The 26191-nt window shown below is 41.6% G+C and overlaps 1 protein-coding gene across 4 annotated transcripts in view; it reads left to right on the forward strand.

Moving 5' to 3' along the window:
• The window catches only part of ARHGAP26 (Rho GTPase activating protein 26), a 380547-nt gene that overhangs the window by 210644 nt on the left and 143712 nt on the right, over positions 1–26191 (forward strand). For all 4 annotated transcript variants that reach the window (XM_048489629.1, XM_048489631.1, XM_048489630.1 and 1 more), the window contains 2 exons: positions 17425–17509; positions 20538–20596. In XM_048489629.1, coding sequence (XP_048345586.1) covers positions 17425–17509; positions 20538–20596 — 144 coding nt within the window. The remainder of the gene's footprint in view (positions 1–17424; positions 17510–20537; positions 20597–26191) is intronic.

Below are 26191 nucleotides of genomic sequence, written 5' to 3' on the forward strand. Positions count from 1 at the left end.
ATCCAGTGACATTCTGAGTGGTATTCCTGACCAAATGGAGCAAATACACAGTTAAGACAGTGTTTTCTGAACTGTGTCTAAGCTGAACTTGCACAAAAAGGGTATGATGACAACACAATGCCAAGTAGGCAGATATATTTTGATATACTTAAGAACAAACAGCACAATTCAGAGTCAGTGTGTATATTTCTTTTATCACATTCCCCACTCTGAATGCCAGAGTGCTTTTATATGCCTTTTGATGTCTCCTCCATGGGAAAAAGATGCTGAAAGGAGGAATATTTTTGGACTAATGGGATAATACTCCCATGACTTCCTGTTTCATGATGCCATATGTGTGTGTGGGAAGGGAAGGGAAGGGATGCTAATTCAGAGGCAGAACATAACACATATATCTTTAATCTGCAGTTACCTCTCTGCTGCCTGAGATCTGTAGGACTGCTGCCAGAGTAGTAAATACAAGGCTAGATACCCCAATGATCTGACCAATGATAAGGCAGCTTTGTGGGTTCATGTGTCCAGTACTGTATTACATGGAAGCTGTGTTATCTTACTTGATGACTGCACTGGATATTCTCTGATTGTCTACCTGATTAAACAGAGTGAATCAATTCTACTGTATTACAAACATCACAATGAGTTCCAAACTAAATTTACATCCAACTTCAGAATCAAGACCCCCTGCTTCCCGACTCCCTTTTAGAATTTAAAATTATTCCACACAATTCATGTTAATGAGTGTAATCTTCAAGATTTTTCCATTGTTCATATCAAAATCCGCAAGCTAATGAAGCAGATTTTACTCCTGACTTCAGGCATATATTTAGAAACAAATGCGGTTGGTGTTCTAGCGTAACATTAGTTTAAATGGCAAATAGATCAGGTTTCAGGGAAACACATCTGGCCTTGAAAGTGGCAGTGCAATGGAACCTTGTGAAGTGACATTTATTTATTAAACAGGAAGCACTTTATGGCTGATGTGGCCTAAACCTGGAGCCCTCAACAGACTAGGTATTGCATGAGCAGCAGCTGCAAGAGGACTCACCGCAGACATCCTGTGTGATTTTGACAAGCCAGTGCCTTTGAACCCCTAATTCGCAAAGCAAAAGGAGGAAATAGCTGTCACCTTCAATTCCTTGTTCAGTGTCAGGATTGTGATATGAAACGGGATGCAAACGAGAGAACCAAATATTGCCCATTCAGCTCAACCAACATTTTCTGTGGAAGTCCATTATGACTTTCACACACTGGATTGAAGCAGAATGAAAAGGAAAGAAATGCAGAAACGTGCTTTTCTCGGACTTTTCACACTTGTAGAATAGAGCAGTGCTGGTGTTTGAGTGAGCATACGGAATCATAAGCTTGTCCTTCTAATAAGAACCTATTTCTTTGGTTATGTTCCTTTGGAATTAGATCTTGCAGCAAAATAGCATGAAGCTGCACCAAAAAACCTCCCCTATGGATTTCTGTTAGCTCTGAGCTTTCTACTTTTAGCTGCATCATACAAGGAGATCCAACATGTATATTAATAAATCCCATATTTTGATTTTAATTGACATCCTTCAGCTGTTTACCCTGTGCAAGACACAGTAATCTAAAATATTCCTGGATGTGAATGACTAACTTGCACTGCCAAAAAGTGTCAGGTTTATTTTATTTTAGAATACACAGGAGACATATTATTGTGTATTGTTCTCCATTATCAATCTTCATCAAGTTAAGCCAAACCAGAGTCTGTAAACCAGAATCATGTCGGAAGAGCTGTTTAAGATCTTTAAAATGCATAATGGGAAGTTTTAAGAGCATTTATAGGTTTCTTTTGCTTGTAAGAGAACCAAGGAGTTAGAGGAGGTAGCAAAGTGGGAATTGAGCAGGTGATTTAATGTGGTGAGCCAGAGAAAGAATAGAGATGTCTGATGAAGAGAAGTAGGTAGAGCAAAGCACTGCTTTGCAAATCTGTAGGATTTTGCAGCAGAAAAGTTATGTGCTTATGCACATCACCCAGACGTCAGTTATGAAAACCATGTCGTAGACCCTAAACATTTCTTCCATTTCTGCAGCTTGTCCTCCATTGTGAGAAGTTATGCTTTTTTGCAGAGCACATTCGTCCAGCACTAGGCTGTTCTGCTCATTGGAAGACCCTGAGCTGAAAGCATCTAAGGCCTTTTTCGCACACAACCTTTTTGTTGCCGTTTTGTCGCTCGACAATGTCCGCACTTCAGCCGGTTGATCTGGATCTGCATCTGATTCCAGAAACCCCGAAGCACATTCCGGCGCAAGTGTGTGCGAACAAATACCACAAACCGTGACGACCACATATATTTATTCCAGAACAAACCGTGTGTGCGAAAAAACCCTAACTCTGGAGGAATGTGTTCTGCAATGGAGCACATGCTGTGGAAACAACAGAAATGGTTTGGATTCAAACCTTGTCCTATAAGGCAATTATAATGCCTGGAATATGTACCACTAGAGAAAGGAACACATGATGTTTGCCTGATGTATGCGTAGTGTCTCAGGTTTTTGCTCAGTAATATACAGTATATGTTCATTTCTCTTGGAGTATATTGATAAAAATATGTTGTCCTCTTGCTAATTCTCCATATATACATTTCATAGCTTCTTGTTTAGCAATCCTCAGCTCAGTAGTATGATACTGCTTTGAAAAATGAGCCATTGGGCTTGAATCCCCCCGAGAGAGAAAAGAACATGATTCCAGTATAATAAAAGTTGCATGTTCTTGTGGAAAGGGGAGGGGAAGGGAGCTGGCCAATATGGGGACCATATGCTGTTTCAGGGTTCTTCTTGTAATTCCGTATTCTTGAATAAAGGCTCATTTTACTTCTACTTTCTTTTTAAATCAGTTGAAAAGCTTCCATTGTGTTTTGTTTGAATCTGTTCAGAGTCTCAGATCTCAGATATTTGGCATGGCCTGTACCCATTTTCTTAAATTGCAGTCATAGTTTGTTTGAGCCAATTGTATTTAACACTATGTAGTATTATTCAAGTTTTATTCTTGGGAAAATGTTGGCAGATTCCAACTTGGCTTATTTACTCACAACATTATTAGGCAAGTTTGCACATTTAACATATATTGTCATTTTTCCAAAGAACTGTTTTGTCTTTATAAAAAAAATTAATGGTTGAATGCCTGTCAGCACAGCTATGGAGCAGGGCCACCCACAAGCAAGGCAGTGGGTTTTGTATACTCAGATCATTCCCAAGGCAAGCAGAAAGATATTAAATCAAGAAGAAAAATATAGAACCCCCTGCCAACCTAATCAGAACTGAACATTTTTATTAAGTTCTTTGAGGCACACAACATGAAGAGTAGATAAATGTATTGGAGAGGTGACACCATGTGAGTGGTTTGATTAATATAAATATTAACACAATGTGTATTTAGTCCATTTGAACTCGAGGGGGTGGTGTAACATATTCTCTCTGCTGTTCAGGACCTTTTGAATGCTTCTTTGTTCCCCCTCCTGCCTTTTGTTATCTTTCCCCTGTTTTTGTAAGTCCGTTCTTATATTTAAAATCTCTGCTGTTAGAAGGCCTACAGTTAGAGAACATTTTCTGCAGATCCTATTGTTGAATGAATTTGTGGGATTGGCCTATATCCCCAACTAAACAACTGAAAGGGAATAAATAATTGGCATCAGATTCTTTACAAGAATCCATTATTTTAGCGATAGAAGCTTTTAGAGTTGCCACCTTTGGGCTGGGAAATTCCTGGAGAAATTTTTTTGCAGGGGTGGAGCCTGGGGTGGGATCTCAATAGGGTATAATGTCACTGAGTCCATTCTCCAAAGTAGCAATTTTCCCCAGGAAAACTGATCTCTGCCTTCTGGAGACCAGTTGTAATTCTGGAAGGTCTCCAGGTCTCACCTAGAGAATTGCAACCCTAGTAGATTTGGGGTGCCAGTCACATAATTTCAGATTACATAATAGAGTTGCTGTTACAGTAAAATGAAGGCAAGGACAACAATTGTAAACCATTTTGGTTTCCCACTGAAGTGAGAATTAGGGTATAAGTGAAGTACCGGTAATTAAAAATAGTATAAATTTCTTAACAAAACTGCTAGTGGCGTGTTCCTTGTCTCCCACAGAATGTAAAGTGTGTTCTAAGACACTACATCCATCATCTCAGAATACATAAAGTTCCTCCCTTTAGAACTATTGCTATATTTAATCTGATTAATAAATTAAACAAACTGGGATTTGCTTCATTGGTGACAGTGTAATATTTATTTTAAAATATTCAGGCTGAACATAATAGAAGCAAATATAATGCTGTAAGCAGGCAGAAAAACCACTGTGTTTCTGTATCAGATTCCTAGAGAGAGCAACCCTGCCCCCCCAAGGGAGCAGCAGTGGCGTAATGGTTAAGAGTAGGTGTACTCTAATCTGGAGGAACCGCGTTTGATTCCCCGCTCTGCCGCTTGAGCTGTGGAGGCTTATCTGGGGAATTCAGATTAGCCTGTACATTCCCAACACATGCCACCTGGGAGACCTTAGGCTAGTCACAGTTCTTCTGAGCTCTCTCAGCCCCACCTACCTCACAGGGTGTTTGTTGTGAGGGAGGAAGGGAAAGGAGTTTGTAAGCCCTTTTGAGTCTCCTACAGGAGAGAAAAGGGGGATATAAATCCAACTCTACTTCTTCTTCCCAAGGCATTCTACTTTAAACCAAGTCCCTATTCCCTGTTTCCTGATTCAAACTGGCAGCCTTTCCCCCCAGTTCTAGAATATTTCATCGAAAGGCAAGGGACAGACTTTCTGCAGATATCAAGTAACATATTCTTTTTTCTATCAGCTACTCACTGAAAAAAAAAATCACCTGATGGCAGATAGAATAACTTTACGTTGCAACTAATTAATAAGTTACACACCTATGTTGTTGAAGCAGTCAAATAAGTTCAGGTTTGATTTAAAAAAGAATACTGCAAATATTTCAGTTTTCACAGAAGTTCCATTTCTAAAACAAAACAGGAAAAATCCCCTCCCTGCATGTTTTCTGTGAGTTTCGCATGAGGTTGAAAGAGAGGCAACAGCTTCCACACCAAGCCGCAAATGCCATTATGTAGCCGCAAGGTCATTGTACCTTTGCCAGTGAAACAGTTGTTGCATGAATGCAACTGATTAGAGTGGACTGATTTTATCCGTGGCCTGATTATTGCTGGGATCTCAAACCATGTGGGCCATTAGCTGCTTGTGTTCACATGATAGAGTCAGTTTTCAACTTCTCATTATTCAGAATTGTTTGATTAAAAATTACCTAAACGACATGTTTTATAAAAAGTGTACTCTGTGGTTCAAATTCTGATGGCAGCATCGCTTATCAGGTTAGCATCTAATTCTCTACATAGCGTCTAATTCTCTACAATTCTCTCCATTCTGTTGTCTCCTTTATCTTCTAAGCTGCTTTGTAATGATGGCCGAGTTGCTTCCAGCTCTTACACACAGCATGTAACTAGGAATAGTTTCTGGGTGGAGTAACTTAAAAATAAATGAACCAGCCCATGTTTTTCTTTTCATTCCTTTGGGGATTTGAGTATCGCTAAAATAGTCCATCTGAAATTACCTGTGATAATAAAAAGAGCTTTTATTATCAATTGGAAATTGTTTTCCCCTTCAGTTAATTCCTTGTCACAGCTGTACATAAGTACTCTTTTCCCAATTTTGAGTCTCTCTCTCTACACCCTATGCAGTTTGGTTATAGAACAGTGCTATTGGGAAGGGAGTTGAATTAAGCACTGGATTATACTTGACACTCTGATTACTGACCTGGTGATCTGCTTCAGAAATTTATTGCTCAGTTTCCATAACTAAGAAACAGATGAGAACGAAAACAAGCAAACCACTATTTTGTATCTTGTCTCTTTATCTGGCCCATATGGTTCCCATGCTACCCTCTGACTGAGCCTGGGGAACATCTTTTTAAAAGGTGACTTCTTTTTACTCCACACACCCAAACTATGACATCCTGGGTACATTTGTAAAAAAGCCGCCTTCCATGCTTGTTCTGGACAGCATGGACATCAGAGGAGAAAAGAGGCTTTTCCCCACCCAACCATTAAACTCTCTGGTCAGTTTCTTTCTCAGCTTGCGCCTGACATTTTGTGTTCCTGCTGAAGGAATTCTTCTTGCCTCCATTTGCTGAAGGCTGCCCCAGGACTTTGTTCTGCAGGCTCTGATCTTGGGTGCCTTTTCAGCCCGAAGAGTACATCGTTGTACTCAGCTTGTCCTGTCAATTCTGGCAATATATAATTTTCCTAAAAAAAAAATTTTTTGGAGGAGCTGTATTTGAAGATACACCGACACAAATACAAAAATCTTAGCCACTTGGAAGACAAGTCTACCACCCATTGAAAAGCAGTGGGTACACCTGCCCTCCACGGACCGTCTCCATTTTTTCTTACTGCACAGAATGCAGTTCTTCCAAAATAATGTTTTTTAAAACAATTGAAAAACTATATATTGCCAGAGTCAGCAAGACAAGTTACTGCAACTGTGTACTCAGGCACCCAGGATTGGAATCTGCAGAGCAAGTATCCTGGGGCAACCTTCAGCAAATGGAGGCAGGGAGAATCCCTTCAGCAGCACACAAAATGCCAGGCACAGGCTGAGGAGGAAACTGACCAGTCAGGCAGGAAACATAGGATACCTCCTGAGCTCCTGAACTCTGCACAATCAGGCAGGAGACATCTGGCAGATGACTCGAAGGGAAAAAAATCCCAGTGACTTCAAAATAAGATAGCTTGGACTGAAATCAGGTGTCTTGAGGATGCCTTGGGGAAAAAAGCTGTGCAGAGTTGCTCCCCAAGATGCCTTTTTTTGCAACCTTCGGACATCTTACTTGTGCTGTACAAAATGGACCCTTGTTTTGAAGGCCTAACTTGTTTAAGTATAACATTACATTAAAAAGTGAAATGAGTTGTACAGTCTCTGCGTGTTGTTCGTTATTTTTTTTCTCCCTCTACATGTAATCTTAACACTTCCCCATGCCTTCAAAGAACACATTTCCACCAGGTTTCTTTAATCAATATGTTCTGGTGATGGCATGATGTGTTTGTGTTGGCCACATAAGCTTGCATGGTTAAGGAAACTCTTACTAAAGCAACTCCAAGCACACTCCACCCACCAAATGACTTCAGGCAGGTTTATTTTGTTTCCAGAAGGTCCTTGAGAATAAGAATAGCCAAGCATTCAGACTGTTGGGAAGATCCATTTTGAGGTGTGGTGGCTGGCAGGGTTTTTTTTTTTTTTTTTTTTGCTGAAAACAGATTGTATGGGAGACTCCCAGAGACTGGGATGGAAAAACGAGTCTATGAAAATGGATGGCTTTAAAATGCAAGGCCATAAATAGTTTTGTAGTCTAGCTGTTATTTGAGTAATTTCTGTGTAATTTTATATAGCTGTTTATGTATTTGAAAGGCTGACACAAGGAAAGGCAAAGTAGGCAGTCCGCAAGCATGTGGTTCAGGGAATGTCCAGCGCACCTTAGGAATTTCCCAGTTTTGGCACCTGGGCCTCATAACACTGCCTTGAACTGGTCAAGAATCATGGCATGATTTTCCACTGAAATCTGGATATTTTTAGTGAGTTAGAGCGTTTTGCTGGAAATTGCATGGTCTGGTGGTTAGAAATCATGGTTGGGGAGCAAAAAGGACTTTAAATATAATGCCAATGAAGGCAGACCCCGAGGTTTTACGGATAGTGTGAAAATACCATAATGTTCAGTGGCACTAAGAGGCCAGAGCCAGAAAAACAAGCTGAAATTAAGCCTCTAGAAGCCAGCAACTGCCCAACCCATTCCAGCTTTTCGCAGTGCCTTGTGCAATGTTTAAAAGGCCGGCTACCAGAATCTATTTGTGTACTGTTTTATTTCTTTATATTTGCTCATGTGCTAACCTTCCAAACCCATTCACCTCTGTGAAAAAAATGCTGTCCCTCCCTTTTTTCTTTCCTGTATATATGTTATGATGACTGGCAAAGATAAAGTTAGTTGGCCTCAGTCTTCCTTGTGCTTGAACTCTATTTAACAGGCCTCCCGAGGCTTCTGCAGATGTTTGTGGTTTACAAGCCAGTGGGAACGGCTTGAGCAGAATTTCCTTGCCTTCTAGCAGCAAACAACAGTCTGGCAAGAGTGCTCATCTGGCGAAAGGTTTCTGGAGCTGTGAGCTTAAGGTCTGCTGGGTCAAGGAAGCTCAGTGGATAATTTGCCGACACGCAGCTGTGCCAAAGCCCCATTATACAGCATCGTTTGAGAACTTCATTTTCTCTGCTGTAATCCAGATACAATGTAACTGCTGGATGCTGTGGCTGTAATATTTGCGTTCGCATGCTCCTGGCTGTGTACACACACATTCTTTTTAAAAAAGGAAGGCAGAGTCTAGCCCTGGGCAGGCATACAAACACATATGCAACTCTACCAGAAATGAGACATCCATAAACTGTTGCACATAATTTCATATAGTGGAGTCACACGACTAATTATTGCAATTTATTGTTAGCAAAAATTATGGCCCATCGTTATGACTGACTGGGTGTATGCAGAGTTGTACGCCCTCTCTGCCATTAGAACCTAGGCCATGATGTGTCAGGAATAGTGAGCAAATTTTGCTTTCTATACCAGTGTGGCCCCTAAATGCAATGCAGTGATAGGCAATGTGTTCTCGTGGTTAGAGGTTCAGAGTCCCCTCTTCCATGAAGCTCCTTTTGACCAGCCATTGCAAAGTAGCCTGCTTTATACCTGTTTTGAGAAAGAGGGGGGTAGAACAGTAATGGTTATTGTTCTTTGTCCCCTTTAATAGCAAATGGCAAACACAATAGCAAATAGGACAAAGAACATACTGGTGAGGGTTAAAACTGCCCCTGCTCCTGGTGCGTGGCCCTTAAAACTTTGTAACAGATTATTTATTTATTTATTTTATTTATTTTTTCAATTTCTATACCGCCCGATCCCCGAAGGGCTCTGTTATATAGTCTGTTAACTACATCCTGTATGGGAACCTCTGTGAAGTGAACAGGTATGAAATGAATAACCTCATTTCAGGATCCATTCCATTTTGCAGTGTATCTCATGGTGTGATGGGAAATGGTGTTGTGAATGCATCTGTGATTATTTTTCTTGATTTACCGTGGGGAGCTCAAAACAGTTGTATAGCTGACAGCTAAGCAGCCATTTTTGCTACCAAGATGTGCAACAAGGTGCAACAATACTATTCTAAATACTTACACCCTTCTAAGTCCATTCAGTCTTGCTAACTTTGCATTAGGCATCTCCCCCTCCCCCTTTAACAGTTTTATTGGTGCTTATATTAGTATTTTGAGTAGTTTATTTTCATAGTGTAAATCTATTCTTAGACTCTAAGACACTTTTTATTCCTCACATCCTTGACCTGTACATCATAATAATCATTAACACTAAATACTTTGTATGATGCATCATCATCTTATAGATGAGAAAAAAACAAGTAGTATTTTTGTAGAAGTTTGATATGTTTAAGGAAAGGACTTCCATGGGTGACTCTTTAGGACTTCTTGGGCTTTTGTTTTTCAGCCTCACAGTTTTTGTCTATAACTGTTGATGGACTGTATTTCAGCTACTTTCTGACATGTCCTTTTTGACAGCACACGTATATACTGCTCAGTATTGTGATCACTGGGTGTGTAGGGAGTGGTATTTAGGGAAGTTATTTATCAGAGTGAGATGAAAATCTACTTTTAACTCATAAATGGGGAGAGAAGAACTATATATAGTTTGGAGCTCCCTTGGAGTAAAGATGAGATTTTTAAAAGTAGTTGACGTGTTATAGATGGACTGTTGACAGATGAACTATTAAGACTGTTGATTATCACTCTTAGGTCAAAAAAATATTTTTAAATTGCCCCTCTGACTTGGATTCATGAAGTTAAGCTTTGCTGTTGGCCATGCTAGACATTCTTTTTGTGATTATCAACATTATAATTATAATCCTTTCTATGTTATGTGTTTATAGCATTTGGCTGGTTTGCAGAGGGTAACTCTTGACTATCTCAAGTTACTTTTCTAATCTATCCTGTGATGCTTACATTACTTATTTTTATTTACTTGTATTATAGAAAAGGCAGGGAGTGTTGGCCTCCTCAGTGGGTGCTGTTAACCCATCAACTATTTTCTAGAGCCCATTGTATTTGTTTGTACAATAGGCTTTACTGCTAGCTGAAAATATTTGTATTGTACTTTTAAGGTTCTTGAGGTGGTGAGCTATTAAAAAGCCATTAAAATCTACTTTTAATCTTCTGTCTACACCAGGGGTTGGCAACGTTTAGCACCCAAAGAGCCATTTGGCCCCGCCTCCCCAAGCCCCGCCCCCACCTCCCCAAGCCCTGTTTTCAGCCAAGCGAGCAGGATAGACAGTGGTAGCGACACCAACAACAGCAAGTTGCACAGGGGACACGGCGAGCGCACCTCCTTCCCTGCTCCCTCCTTTCTCCCTCCCTCCGGCATCCTTTCCTCTCCCAGGTGCCAGACGAGGGAAGGACGGGAAAGGATGCCGGAGGGAGGGAGGGAGGGAGAGGAAGGAGGAGCACTCGCCATGTCCCAAGTGCAACTTGCCGTCATTGGCGTCGTTGCTGCGGAGCTGCAGTACGAGAACAAAAGAGCCGCATGTGGCTCCGGAGCCGCGGGTTGCCGACCCCTGGTCTACAGTCTCTGGAACCAGCAGAGAGGAGTAGCAGCAGAAGAGACTTGGCCAGGAAGAGCAGAGTGACCTGCTGGTGTTCATTTTGAAGGGCTTTTCTCAAAGCCACAGCTTTTAAAACAGTGTATTTTAACAGGGGTTATCTCTTTTTCTCCTTGTAAGGCTGCTGAATCTGGAAGGTGGGGCTTAACAGGGGTTAACAGAGTTCATCTCTTGTTCCTCTTTGTCCTGAGAGGTGGGGCTTTTTTGTCACCTAATGAGAGGTGGGGCTTTGGTTCAGTCTCTGGAACCAGCCAGAGAGGAGTAGCAGCAAGAAGAGAGACTTGGCCCAGGAGAAGAGCAGAGTGACCTGCTGGTGTTCATTTTGGAAGAGCTTTTCTCAAAGCCACAGCTTTTAAAACAGTGTATTTTTAACAGGGGTTATCTCTTTTTTCTCCTTAAGGCTCCTGTGAGCTAAGGCTGCTGAATCTTGAAGGTGGGGCTTAACAGGGGTTAACAGAGTTCATCTCTTGTTCCTCGTTGTCCCTGAAGGTGGGGCTTTTGTCCTGAGAGGTGGGAGAAACTAGTTCAGTCTCTGGAACCAGCAGAGAGGAGTAGCAGCAGAAGAGACTTGGCCAGGAAGAGCAGAGTGACCTGCTGGTGTTCATTTTTGAGGCTTTTCTCAAAGCCACAGCTTTAAAACAGTGTACACAAGCAGAGGGTTATCACTTTTTTTCTCCTTGTAAGGCTCCTGTGAGCTAAGGCTGCTGAATCTGGAAGGTGGGGCTTAACAGGGGTTAACAGAGTTCATCTCTTGTTCCTCTTTGTCCTGAGAGGTGGGGCTTTAGTTCAGTCTCTGGAACCAGCAGAGAGGAGTAGCAGCAGAAGAGACTTGGCCAGGAAGAGCAGAGTGACCTGCAATTTTAATTTAATTTTTAATTTTTTTGTTTTTTAAATTAATAAGGACATATTTGACAGATAGTACGTGCAGATAGCTCCAGGGGGGCAGTGACTAAAAGCTTAATATTTAAATATCTAAACAAATCAGATATGAAGGCAGAAAGCCAGCAGGGGGATCGGGGCTTTCCAGTGTTTTGCACTGAGTGTCACATGTATGACTATCTGCCACTAGGACAGAAATGCGTTAAGGTGTGCCCTCGCATGCAATGAGCTCTCCCTGGCACTCCAAAGGAGAGCGTGTGCGTTCTCTTGCCAATGCCAAGGTGGCAGACCTGGAGAAGCTGAAAGAGGCAGGCAGAGAGGAATTTGACAGGCGAGGAGCTTTCCAAGGGACCCTAACAGCTGCTTGGTCCCCACTCCCAAGGTGACATCTCTTCCAGATGTCATGGAGAATAGAAGGCCTTGAGGAATGGAGGGTTGCCAGTCTGAGGTGGGGAAGATGCTCCCTTAGATGGGATCCCTTCCTTAACTGGTGATCCAGCTATCCTCTGCGCACTGAGGATTACTTACCCTGAAGGGAGGTGGGGGGGCTCCTTGTAGTGGAGTGATTCGATCATTAGAAATGTAGAGAGTTGGGTTTGTGAGAAGCGTGATGACCCAGCATGGTGACTTACCTGCCTGAGTGCAGAGAGAAAGGTTGCTTGGGATGTCAAGCTTACCCGTCCTAGAATAGGCTTTTTTAGACAGTGCTGGGGTGGAGTCCAGCAGTTGTGAGTCCCACAGTGGCATAGCTGACATTGGGAAATGTAGCAGGGAGGTTCTGGAGAGCTAAATTTAGGCTACTAGGAAAAAAGGTTAGAAGTCCCAGGACCTCCAAAGGTGGCATTCTCAGAAATGCTACCCGTTTCCGCAGCGCCTTAGAGGCGAGCCTTTAAGGCAATGAGGAGATACAGGGGTTTCCAATAAGTTGGATGAAGAAGGTGGTGTAAAGGCGAGAGGGTTTCAGATTTATGTCAGGAACTGGGGAACCTTTTGGGACAAAAGGTAGAGCCTGTACAAAGCCGAGGACCCGGAGACTTCATCTTAACCAAAGAAGGAACCAGGCTGCTGGCGCTCAACGATTAAAAAAGGTGGCAAGAACAGCTTTTTTAAAAACTGATCACTGGGGAAAAGCCGACAAGGAGCTGAAGGGTGACTTGGTTGGAATACAGAGTATCTATGGGGATGCAGACAGAGAGAGGAGGTTTTTCTAAAATCAACCCACATTTCAAGCGAGGACACATAGCAATGTGCATGTGACAAGGGATGAGCAGTGTCTACAAAAGACTTGAGGGTAGAAGCACATAAATCCCAGGTTAAGGACGAGGAGCAAGGGTATACAGGTGTCTCTATGCCTTTAATAGTAGAAACATTCGAGCCCCTAAAATGGGGGGAGGTAGAGTACAGAGTTTTGAAGGGAGGACTTTGATATAGTGGGCATTACACAGAGACATGGTGGAATGAGGGAGAACCAGTGGGGGATGCTGTTATACCAGGCTACAGGCTCTATAGGAAGGGATAAGGACAGTAGCATTGGGGGGTGGAGTTGCCCCTTTACATCAAAAGAGAGCATAGTATCACATAAAATAGACAATGCAAGGGGAGCTGGTTCCCCTACAGAATCACTATGGATAATATCAATACCAGGTGTAGAAGGAGACAGTTTAATATTAGGAATATATTATAGTCCCCTGACCAAGAAGTGCACAAGAGAGGATTCTAGAGATGGAAAAAGGAAAAAAATTAGAGAGGCCAACAAAAACAAAAAAATGTAGTGGTAATGGGTGATTTTAACTTATCCCCATATAGAAGCTGGGAAAAAATGCATGTTCGAGGTCATTAAGTAAGGAGAGAGCATTCCCTGGATATGCTAAATGACTGTGTGGCTTAAGAGCAGATGGTTGTGGAACCAACCAGGAGGAGGTGATCTAGATCCTAATTCTATATGTGTGGGACCCAGGACCTGAGTGCAGGAAGTCAGTGTTGTTGAGCCAATAGGGAGACAAGCGACCACAATGCCTGTCAAGATTCGAGTATCTCAACATGCTTGAACAAGTGGCAACTACTAATGTAGTTACATTTGCCTTCAGAAAAGGAAATTTCTCTCAAAAGATGAGAGGGGATAGTGTAAGCAGGAAGCTGAAAGGGAAAATCAAGAGAAGTCAAAACTGTGTCCATAGGATGCTTGGAGGTTATTTAAAAACACAGTAATAAAAGCTCAGCTGGAATGTGTTCCACAGGTTAGAAAAGGCAGCACCCAGTCCAAAAGAAAGCCACCATGGTTAACAAGAGAGGTTGGGGAAATTATCAGAAAAAAGAAAATGTCTTTTAGAAAATGGAAGTCCAGTTTGGCTGATGAAGAATATGAGAGGGAACACAAATGGTGGCAAAAGAGAAGCAAGTTAGCTGTAAGGGAGGCAAAAAAGGATTATGAGGATGCATGGCTGCGAACATCAAGACCAGCAACAAACAGTTCTTCAAGTACATCAAAAGCAGGAAGCCAGCAAGGGAAGCGTTAGGCCCGTTAGATGACAAAGGAACAAAGGGTGTGCTAAAAGATGGCAGGGAGATTGCAGAGAAGCTGAATGAATTCTTTGCATCCGTCTTCACCCAAGAGGAGGTGAGGAACATTCCTGCACCTGAACCAAGCTTCTTAGGAGAATCCGAGGAACTAGCGAAGATAGTGGTAGACAAGGAAGAAGTTCTGGCAGCCATTGATAAACTAAATGTTACCAAATCCCCTGGCCCAGATTGCATTCACCCAAGAGTTCTTAAAGAGCTCAAGCATGAAATTGCTGATCTTCTCACTTTAATATGCAACTTATCCCTGAAATCAGGCTCCATCCCTGAAGACTGGAAGATGGCCAATGTCACACCAATCTTTAAGAAAGGATCTAGGGGGACCCGGGAAATTACAGGCCAGTCAGTTTGACATCTGTTCCTGGTAAATTAGTAGAATCTATCATTAAAGATAAAATTATAAAACATGTAGAAAAGCAAGACCTGCTGAGAGAGAGTCAGCATGGCTTTTGCAGAGGCAAATCCTGTCTTACAAACTTACTAGAGTTCTTTGAGGGTGTAAACAGGCATGTGGACAGGGGTGAACCAGTGGACATTGTCTACTTGGATTTCTAAAAGGCTTTTGACAAAGTTCCTCACCAGAGACTGTTGAGAAAACTCAGCAATGAAGGAATAAGAGGGGAAGTCCTCCTATGGATTAAAAACTGGTTGAGAAACAGGAAACAAAGAGTGGGTGTAAATGGGAAGTTCTCACAATGGAGAGATGTTGGGAGTGGTGTCCCCCAAGGATCCGTTTTGGGACCAGTGCTCTTTAACGTATTCATAAATGACCTGGAAGTAGGGGTGGGTAGCGTGGTGGCCAAGTTTGCAGATGATACCAAATTATGTAGTGTGGTGAGAACCACAAAGGATTGCGAAGAGCTCCAAGCGGACCTTGATAAATTAGGTGAGTGGGCTCAGAAATGGCAAATGCAGTTCAATGTAGCAAAATGTAAAGTGATGCACATAGGGGCAAAAAATCCAAATTTCACATACACGCTACAGGGGTCAGTGCTATCAGTCACAGACCAGGAAAGGGATTTAGGCGTCTTAGTTGATAGTTCCATGGGAACGTCAACTCAATGCATGGCAGCTGTGAAAAAGGCAAACTCTATGCTGGGGATCATTAGAAAAGGAATTGATAATAAAACTGCAAAGATTGTCATGCCCTTATATAAAGCAGTGGTGCGACCACACTTGGAGTACTGTGTCCAGTTCTGGTCGCCGCATCTCAAAAAGGATATTGAGGAGATAGAAAAAGTGCAGAGAAGGGCAACAAGGATGATTGAGGGACTGGAGCACCTTCCCTATGAGGAGAGGCTGCAGCGTTTGGGACTCTTTAGTTTGGAGAGGAGGCGGCTGAGGGGGGATATGATTGAAGTCTACAAAATTATGCATGGGGTAGAAAATGTCGACAGAGAGAAATTTTTCTCTCTTTCTCACAATACTAGAACCAGGGGGCATTCATTGAAAATGCTGGGGGGAAGAATTAGGACTAATAAAAGGAAACACTTCTTCACGCAACGTGTGATTGGTGTTTGGAATATGCTGCCACAGGAGGTGGTGATGGCCACTAACCTGGATAGCTTTAAAAGGGGCTTGGACAGATTTATGGAGGAGAAGTCAATTTATGGCTACCAATCTTGATCCTCTTTGATCTGAGATTGCAAATGCCTTAACAGACCAGGTGATCGGGTGCAACAGCCGCAGAAGGCCATTCACATCCTACATGTGAGCTCCCAAAGGCACCTGGTGGGCCACTGCGAGTAGCAGAGAGCTGGACTAGATGGAATTTGGTCTGATCCAGCTGGCTTGTTCTTATGTTCTTATGTTCTTACACACATTCTGTCTATCTAATGTGTGTGTCTGTGCATACACCTGTGAATGAGTGCATGTTTATATATTTATGCACACACACACTTACATGCATATATACTTAGGTATATATGCATATATAACTAGCAGTTAAAAACAAACAAGAGGGGTGGTCAGTAAGGGTACACCAGATTAACAAAAGAAAAATTTTCAGCTACTGGTAGAAGGCAATGAGCGGGATACCGGTAAATGAAGCTCACAGATGAAGGATTTCCATACTTTTGGTGCCACACCCAAGAAGGCACTTTCTCAGGTTGCCACCTTTCTAGAATGAGATGATAGGACACCTGAAGCAAATCCTTGAAGACAGTTGTGTTGTAGGTTTGTGTGGGAGTAGGTGGTTCTTAAGGTATGCAAGTCCCTGGCTGTTCAGGGCTTTAAAGGTTAATACCTGAACTTTGAATTAGGTCTGGAAGCCACTTCAGTTGAAACAAGACTGGAGTGATATGTCTCTATGACCTATTTCAGACAGTATTCTCATTGAAGAGCCAAGAATGGACTGATTTCACAAAGAGTTGTTACCTATTATGAACGATATGTTCTACTTTGACTTGGATAAAAGGATTATGTATTGTAATTAATTTGCGTGTTACACCGCAGTAAAAATACTTGAATGAGGCTCATACGCTGCTTTGTTACACTTTAGCTGAGAATTTTGTTGTTATTTACCTAATTAATACTTCTTGTTAATTCTGAAAAGAGAATCTTGTAAAGGAAATTCCTATGAAGCAATAGGATTGCCTATTTTGATTGAAAGGAATTTTTGTTTATGACATTCCTATGAAGTAATAGGAGTAAACATATTGTTATCTAGTTTTTGAGTCAAGTATGTGTTTCCATTGAATGTATCAGCATCACATACCACTCATGAGTCCATGTTAAAAAATGTTTAAAAATATCAGTGACTTATAAATGTATAGTACCATTCAGATTCTCAGGGTGTGAACTCGCTTTTGTTACTCAGGAAAGACTTCAGCAGGCTCACCAGCCAATGCTGATGGAATGCCCTGGCCTCTGTTGCCATTCTCTAACAGAGGCCCCTTTCTCATTTCTGAGCTTCTCCAGAGGCCAGATGGGGCTAATTGGGCTCTTTTCCTGGGACTGTATCAACCTTTTTAGAAAGAGTCTCCCAGTTCCTCTCTCTTGTCCAAGGAGTTGAGGAGAATAAGCAGTGGCAGAATAGATAGTCCAGTCAACAAAGCCCAGGGTTGGTCAACAACACACAGTCCCTTTTCTCTTTTAACTGTGCCCGCAGAAGCCGTACTAATGAATAATGGGATTGCAGCAAGGAGAATTTATAGGTAGTGCATTATAACCAGACGACAAGGTTAATTTTGGTGCAGATTAATTTGTTGCCTTGAAGGTTCACTTATTTCTGTCTCCTTAGATCCTAAAACAGCTGAAACAGAAGATGACATCTGTGCAGAGTGGGAGATAAAAACAATCACTAGTGCACTGAAAACATACTTGAGGTAAGTTAAGAAGGTACCCCCCATTTTCTTTCTTTCTTTCTTTCTTTCTTTCTTTCTTTCTTTCTTTCTTTCTTTCTTTCTTTCTTTCTTTCTTTCTTTCTTTCTTTCTTTCTTTCTTTCTTTCTTTCTTTCTTTCTTTCCTTTGTTCCTGGCATCTCTAGTGTATTAAAATTTCTGCTTTACTTTACTTCATTGACTGTTTCTGTTCACACTCCTGCCATGACTTTAGGACTTAGGATGAAAGTACATTTTACAAAAGAAGTATAAAACTCCCAACCTTCATAACGCTGGTGATATTAATTGTGGAAGGGTATTGAATTATTTTTGGGTCAACTGAGTCTCCCTTGCAAATGTCTCTTAACTGATTTTTTTCTTTTCTGATCTGAGCTCCAAAGCCACAAGAACATAGGAGGCATCCTGTCAGATTAATCTTAGTTAGTTTAAGTTAAGTAAGTTCTCCTTATAGATTAGTAAGTTCTCCTTACTCATAATGGCTGGTAGCCATTAGCAAGATTAGTAAGTTCTCCTTACTCATAATGGCTAGTAGTCACTGATGAACCTATCAAAAAATTTGTTTAATTTCCTTTTAGTGCTGTCCTTGTTACCCTCATCCACTGACAGTGAATTCTGCAATTTAATGACTTGCTGTGAAAAGAAGTATTTCCTTTTCCCCTCTTGAATCTGTTCCCCACCAACCTTACTGGGTGCCCTGGAGCTGTAGTGTTATGTGAGGAAAAATCTCCCCGTATCCACTTTTTCTGCCATACATAATTTTATAAAACCTCATCAAGCCCTTCCACAGTACACTTATATATAAATTGAAAAGCTCCGGGCTCTTTAGTCTTTCCTCATAGAAAAGGTTTTCTAAGGACAAGAAAAGAAAAGGTTAGGTGCCTTGGGAGCACCCTTGCAGGTAAGAATCAACAGGCATAGCAAGAGTTAAATAGCTCCAAACATTCAGCTGCACCCTGCCCCTGCTTTGGGATTAATCAGCAAGTGCATTTTTGGGAGACACGTGCTTACTAGTATAACATGCAATTCCACCCTTAATCATTGCTACCAGGACTGTACTACAGTACAGGCCTAATCTTGCAGAAACTCCTTGCAATATATTGTAGTAATTTATCACTGACTTCACTGTGATTTAAGCTTTATCCTGTCACCAAAGGCACTCTGCATTCCAGCATTCTCCTCTTTACCACATTTTGACGTCTTACAGTGAGACAGCGGTTCCCAGTCTCCCCCGTCCCCCACTTGACATTTTAGCCCTGAACTCTTGTGTGGCTGCATTTTAAAGTGTAGGAACATAATTGCTATAAATGTTGGGGTTAGTTTGCAACAAGGCCAGAATGGTGAATGTCATTTAATGGGATTCCAATCCAGGAAAGCACAGAGGACTGTGGAATTCTAAAAGCACACTATTTCCTTTGGCATTTTCTCAACACAATGAAATTTGTTGCTATTAATCATGCAGCAATAAAGGGAGGATTTATTTGGCAGCAGGTTAAAAACCGCAAACATGATGTGGGAGACCCACTCCCAACACCAGTTTCCATCTATTTTTTATTCTGCTGTCCTCTAAGCTTTGAACAGGCATTCCAAAGGCTCGTGTTAACTATCCAGAGAGGTGCAAGAGGTACTCCTGACCCAAACAGGAGACTTACTTAATTTGTTGCTAGCATGATAATATTTATTAACCTTTACCGTGGTTCACTTGGGTGTGGATGCTTTACGAACCAGATAAGAGCAAACACGGTGTAGTACTTAAGAGCAGTGGACTCTAATCTGTAGAACCGGTTTCGATTTCCCCAGTCCTCCAAATGAATCCAGCTGGGGGAAACCAAACCACAAAAAATGCTTGTTATTACTATCTCTGCAGATGATGATGATATGAGTGCACGGAGGCGGGAGCTCATCCCACTCTCATTCCACTCATGTTCAGTGAATGTGATTCATATGCCCACAACTAGGAAGATGTGCAAATGCACCCCAACTTCCAAATTCAAATAAAGAAAACAAGAGATACTTTATTCCCTTTATTGAGGTCCTCTGTTTTCGTTACATGCAAAGTACATGCTTCTTTGCTAAGATTTTTAAATGTCACAAAATCATAAAACTGCTTTGTTTATTAGGTATTTTCCTCAGATGAATGAATAGTGAAGGGATAATAATAAACTGACCAGTGCTGAATTGCTATTTTTATGTATTTGTATCTTCTTAAACGCTGTTTTTATTCATTGTAGTAATGTATTTTGGCAGAGGTTGATTTTAATTATTTTAAAGTGTCATTTCATGATGTATCTTTCAAATTTTTAACTGCCTTGGTGGCCCCTTGAGAGGACAAAAAGATGGGATATAAACTGGCTGTGTCTGATATTCGGGCCTGTGTGGCTATAGTTTGGTAGTTCTTGCTTCTAACTCTTTGCCCAAACTACCAAACTGCAGCCACACAGCCCAGAAAACCCACAACAGCCAGCTGATTCCAGCTGTGAAAACCTTCAACAATGCAATAAGAATAAAATAATAATAATAAGCTCTGCGTTAAGGATGTTTTTAAGTAGTTTAGATAATTTTGCCAGTAAAAATCTAATAACTGCTGGACCTTTAAAAAAAATATTCACCTGTACCTTACTAGAATTACCTTTTGTTCACCAAACGAAGGGGAAATATATCTTTACGGAGATAATTGTCATCTTATTCTCAGGTTGATTCTTTTTATTCTGTTTTGAAGAATTTCCTGGATGTGCTTTTTAAAAAAAGTGAATTATGTAAGAGCATTTATTCTGCTACTTGTGAAATTTTGCTTGATTTTAATTAAGCAGAAATCGGGAATTAATCTTCCTTCTCTCTGATAACTGTGAGAGTTTTGTTGAGAGCAGCCAGCTCGCTGAGTTGGCAGTGTTTAGCTGTGCCCTATATGATTAAGAAGGATTTATGGTAATGGCAGGCTCAGCCATTCAATGCATTTCAGCCATTCTGTCATCTCTTACTGCTTTGATTTGTCTCCCCTTTACTCTCTGTATTCCAGAATGCTCCCAGGGCCACTCATGATGTATCAGTTTCAAAGAAGCTTCATCAAAGCAGCAAGTAAGTACTTTGCCATGACTTCTTGAGGGAGATGGTGGAATGACTGAATGTAACTTCCTAGCCCATTTCAATTAATTGGCACAGATCAGCTTCTGCAAGCAGGAATGGAATTGTAATTGCAAGAGGATATGTTACCTTGTGTTTCCTACAGTAAAAGGGGGCCAAGATGTTAGAGAGGTGGTTTGCATGCCAAATTTGCAGGAGCAGTTGCTCTTCAACTGTTTGGATAATTGCTGTCACCAAACGATATTTGATGATTGAAGTGCAATTGTATAATGGAAAACAAAAGTAGGTGTCCTCAGAATTCAAAAGCTAAGCGAAGCTTTTGAATGCCACAACATGCAACTTTTGAATGCCAGAATTGGAGGCCAGTCAGGCCTGAGATCTCTTCATTTCATCTTTGCACAACTGAAGCAGCTTCTCAACAGGTTATGGGTTTTGCTTCGCAGGGCGGGAGATCAGAAGCCAAGTCTTAGCTGATTAGGGAAACACTTCTGATCCCACTCACAGGAAAATTCACCAAGGGATAAGGAAGGTCAGGAGAATCAGTTGAGGCATGCTTTGTGACCTCCAGCTTGGGAAACTTTGCTCCGTCATAGCCTTGTAGGGTGGGGTTGCTTCAAAGTGTGGGTGTGGGGAAGCAAAAGCCAACTCTTGGCCACTTATCACCTCACGCAAACATCTCCCTGTTCAAGCCAAACAGGCATATATAGTTAAGCAGCCGGTTGATAAATCTGCTCTTTGATCATAGTTGGCAATCAGAACATCAGCTGAACTCAAGCGTGGTAAAGCATTCCTGAAGAGAGGTTCCTCCCTCCCACTGTGTTAGTAGGTGTGTCTGTACTTTGTCACAGGATTCTATAGGATTAATAGGAACTCTGGTCGAAGCAGATGTCCACCAGTTTGCCCCCTTATGGGATGATTTGATGCCAGCAAAGAGAAGGAGTCAGGAATTTTTAATTATGCCCCCGAAGCCAAGAAACCAGCTCAATAATGTTAATAATGACTGTGTTAAAAACGTTGTGGGTTTTAGTACAACGCAAATGAATATACCTTTGAATCATCCAAAGGTTGTAGCAAAATAGCCTATGCTTTGTTCTCACCCTCTTTGTAGAACTTTCTTATTTATTTTTCAGTGAGGGATCAAATTATTAGTGATCAGTTTCCTCTAATATTTATGTTCTGTTCAAATTTCAATTCTGTAGCAGTCCAGAGTAATGAACCAGATCTTTTACCAAGAAGTTTATGGTCTACCTGTCCAGCAGAGAAAACCAAAGAACTCCTTTAAACCACAACCATTTTAGCTTACAGATCTTCTATATAATTAGTTCAGAATGCTCCTTAGAAGGAATAAAAATCGATGAAAACTTCATAACATATATTATTGAAGCTCTTAAGCAGGAACCCGAAGGTGGGGATTGAAAGGAGAGGGAGTGAGAAAGGCTGCTTTGACAAAGAATGCAAAGAGCTAAAAAGCCCAATCCATGCTGTATATGCTCATTATCATAAAACTGAGGCCCCAACTCTTCCAATTAATTTTTTTGATGTCTAAAACTAATTACATTAACTTATTAAAACAAGAAATGAGTTTATAAAACATAACTGGGATCAACATTTTCATACTGCATTATCAAATAACCCAAAGCAGTTCTGGGCCACGGTAACTGGAACCCTTCTTACCGATTCTCCTTCTATGGCAAGTATTCCTCCTCATATATGATTCCAATATTTTTGAAATCAATTTCGCAAGGAAATGATATGCAAAATGGACTGTTTAGATCCCCGTGTAGTTGACATACCAGAATGGTCACCTGTAACATCTGATGAAATAATAAATCTAATTCATCAGTTTACAATGGGGAAAGTTCCAGGAACAGATGCCCTGATTTCTGAAAATGTAAAAGTAGATTCAGATTGGTGGGCCCCCTTTTAGCTGCATTTTTCAAGCTGGAGAACAAAGCATAGAAGCCTGTTCATTCATCAAATGCTCTGTTCTGTTCATCAAATGTTCATTGAATCCAATATCTCCAATTGGCTAACCTCAATTAAAAAAAATTGATCCCTTAGTTTATCTGCGGGCTCGCTATATATGCTTTTGGCATCTGAGGCTTTTAAAAAAATTTAGACTCTTGGAGATAGAAGCACAAAATCTTAATGGTGCAGTCACTAAGACCTGTTCTCCATTGAATTTGGGGATCCCATTTAAAATAGCTCAGATGGTTGCATATCTTCATCACCTCCAGAATCTGAGTAACATAGAGCCTTTTCTCTGGCTAGGTTCAATGTTATGCCATCTGCACTTCTTTATGGAAGATTCCAAAATGTAGCTTATTCAGGAAGACATTGACCTTATTAGATGAGCTGAAACTATTCAGCATGCTGTACATTACTGCCCTGTTTATTGTGAGATTTGAGCGAAGTACGTAAGCCCTATTTTAGCACCTAGCATTGAACTTTCTGATTCTGTTAAGATGGTATTTCTTTTGAATAACTTCATTCTTGAACTAAGTGTCATGCCCCTGGATGGTTTGATAACAAGACTCTGTATTCAGATGATTTCTTTATTATGGAACAATGTCAGGAATAAGCATTTGGACTTCTATTGCCAGAACTTAAGTATAAGCAACAAAGCACCCTCCATTATACCCAAAATCATGCCTCCATGTTACAAACACCATCCCTGACTACCAGTTCCCAAGGGGGGATGATGACCCACCAGGCCCACTGTCCAGAGGCAATGCAACCTCCACCAGGGCCAAAACAACCTACATTCCACACTACTGCAAGAACTGCAGCAGCAGGTGTCTAATGAGCTGATAAAGCATTGCTTTAGAAGCAAAAACACAGACAGTGAGAAAGTACAATCACAGTAATTCAAAGGGAGTAGAGAAGAGAAAGAGGAACCTATGCCCCACTCAGGAGACATACCAGGATCAAACCAGAAATGGGTTGGTCATGACATACTGCCTCCCTGATGATAACCTAGGGGCCTCCTGGACGGTGAGGATATTTATGATGGAACTCAGACACGAAATGGGGGGCCCAAACATCAAGAGCATCAACCAACCCATTCTCTCCCACCAAGAAATGTTTTCATGTTAGATGGAACTAATAATAACAATAATGATGATGATGATGATTATGATGATGATTATGATATTGAGGCCAGTTTGAAGCAATGAGAAATATAGAGGTGTGAAGTAATCTCTTAAAAGACGTCTGCATTAATCCCAGTATTTCTGGGAATTCATACAATTATAGGGTAAAGATGTTTTGTGCTATAGATGTGCAAGCCAGTATTATCATCCTTGTATTTTAGATTGGGGAGTGGGAATTGAGATAGGAGGAGAATGACTTGCCTGAGATCACCTAATCAGTTAAAGGTAGGTGTACTACTGAAACTTGAGTGGTATAGTAGTTAAGAGTGGCAAACTCTGATCTGAAGAACTGGGTTCAATTCCCCACTCCTCCACATGAAGCCTGCTGGGTGACCTTGTCAGGGAAACAAAGTAAATATGGTGTGCATCTTGTGCACAGATCATGGAGATCTAAATGACAACACTTGTCATCCAGGGTCAGTTGGCAAAAGCCTGATGCAACTGAACCAAACCAGTCTGATCCGGTGCTGTGACCTTGCCAGTGATTGGGCAGTGTTTGTATATTAGCAGAGCACTATCAGTGCACAATATCTGTTAGGGATTCTTGTTTACTGCGAGGCATGCTGCCGGTTTGTTCCTTGATGTTCACTGTATTTAGCTTGCACCTGAAAGTAAAATTCCTTCTTTGAAGTAGGAAGCTACCCATGTATTGATTGTGGAGTTGATTCGGATTCGCGCTGTGTAGTACCAAAGCCGTCTTCAACTGCACTTATCTTTTCTCTGGTAACTTACACCTATCCGTTGATAAGCAACTTACTCCTGTCAGGTTATGGGCCCCAGAGTTTGCCGTTACACGCGAGGAATAGGTATTAGTGCTGAAAGTGTTAGTGGCGTGAAGTGCCGCGGGCTGTGTGTGGGTTACAGAGGCAGTCATATGGCGTTTACAGCTACCAGTTTGCCTTTTAGCGAGGGCACAGACGGAGACCGAACTACATGCCCGTGGAGCTGTAAAATGAAGAGTTAATTCTTATCCAGAGATGACCTGTGGGGCATTAAGTTGAGAGTACCCCCCCGGCAGCCCGAGCTCGCAACGAGTATAGAACGGAGGGCTGATGAAAAGAGCAAGAGCTACTATCCTCATCCTGGCAGTGGCTGATTCTCAGCTGGTGGCGTAATTGCAGAGCGCCGCCAAGTGCCCATGGCGTCTGGGGAGGTGTTAAAGAGGGCTGCACCAGCCCGGGACATGAAGCCGGAGTTCCAAGGTTCTACTCACTTGGCGTAAAGCTTCTTATATAACCTGAAAGCTGAGAAGGCTGGTGAGAGTGTGGTCTCCAACTCCACTTTGCAAGGCTATTCAGACTCCTTTTAAGCGCTGAACTTTCAGAAAGCAGAAGGTCTTGCATTCCAAGAAGGAAGCTCATAAATATTATCTCCTCCTTTCGTCCCTTGGACAGTTCTTGGGAGCAGCTTGTTTTGATGCTTACAGAATGTGAAAAGAAGGCGAGCTTACTTCGATTTCGATTTACTACCAGTCTGCTGGAGTGAAGCAGAAGCAGAGAGAGATTACTTCAGCGCGAATGCGGCTTAGAAAGAATGTGCTGGAGAGAAGCAGTGCTTCGGCCTGTCCGGAGAGTGGTGAAAAGCCGTGTCAGAGGCGCTTCGTCTGTGAAATCCTCTTTTGCTGTGCGTCGTTGCTACGTTTAGCGGGTCAGACAAAACATGTAGCCCAGTAATTGTGCAGAAGTTCTGGATCTAGCCAATTAGCGGGCAACAGAAGGGAAGTCATACAAAGAAGCCTTTCTTTTGAGAAGCAAAGACAGAGCTGAATCCTGCTTTGCTGGTTACGTGTGCTGGTAGAGATTCAGGAGCAGTTTCCTGGCTTATTGACTCTGCTTGTACTGAGCATATGGTAAATCTCCAGGTCCCTGCTGAAGGGCGTTAAAGGAATCAACAATAGTTGCTCACGCGTAAAGCCCTTTGCTTGAAGCAGACAGTCCGAGTGCGAGAGTTAGCCACCTACAAGCGCGAACTGCATTTGTGCCTTCTTTAGGCAAAGTCTCTTAAAAATGTGGTATTGGGTGCAAAATTTAGATTTTGTGTTTGTTATCTGCAGCCAGTCCTAACACATGATGGTTTATAAAGTTGATTTTGTTATTTGATGACATGTGCTATGTGAAACTGAATGGCATTGTTCTGTGCAAAGGGAAAGCTTTGAGAATAAGTTGTATAAAATGATTCCCAAGAATGCGGAGCAGTGAAGAACATGTCTCTTGTCTATCCTAACCGTCCTATGCATGAAGACAACTGTTGTCCATGCTTTACACCGGAAGTACTTGGGCATTTCCAGTTTTTCTACTTTTTAAAGGCAACTTGCTAAGCAAGAGTTTATTGTACGTGAATGTAAAGCCCTGCATTAAATTGTTACCTTTGACTGTGCAGTGTGCGAAGTCAAAACTAAAGGAGTGAAAGCTCACCCCTCCACTGCAGTCAGTCAAAG

This window comes from Sphaerodactylus townsendi, linkage group LG03 (genome assembly GCF_021028975.2).
Source record: "Sphaerodactylus townsendi isolate TG3544 linkage group LG03, MPM_Stown_v2.3, whole genome shotgun sequence".
NCBI classification, from domain to species: Eukaryota; Metazoa; Chordata; class Lepidosauria; order Squamata; family Sphaerodactylidae; genus Sphaerodactylus; species Sphaerodactylus townsendi.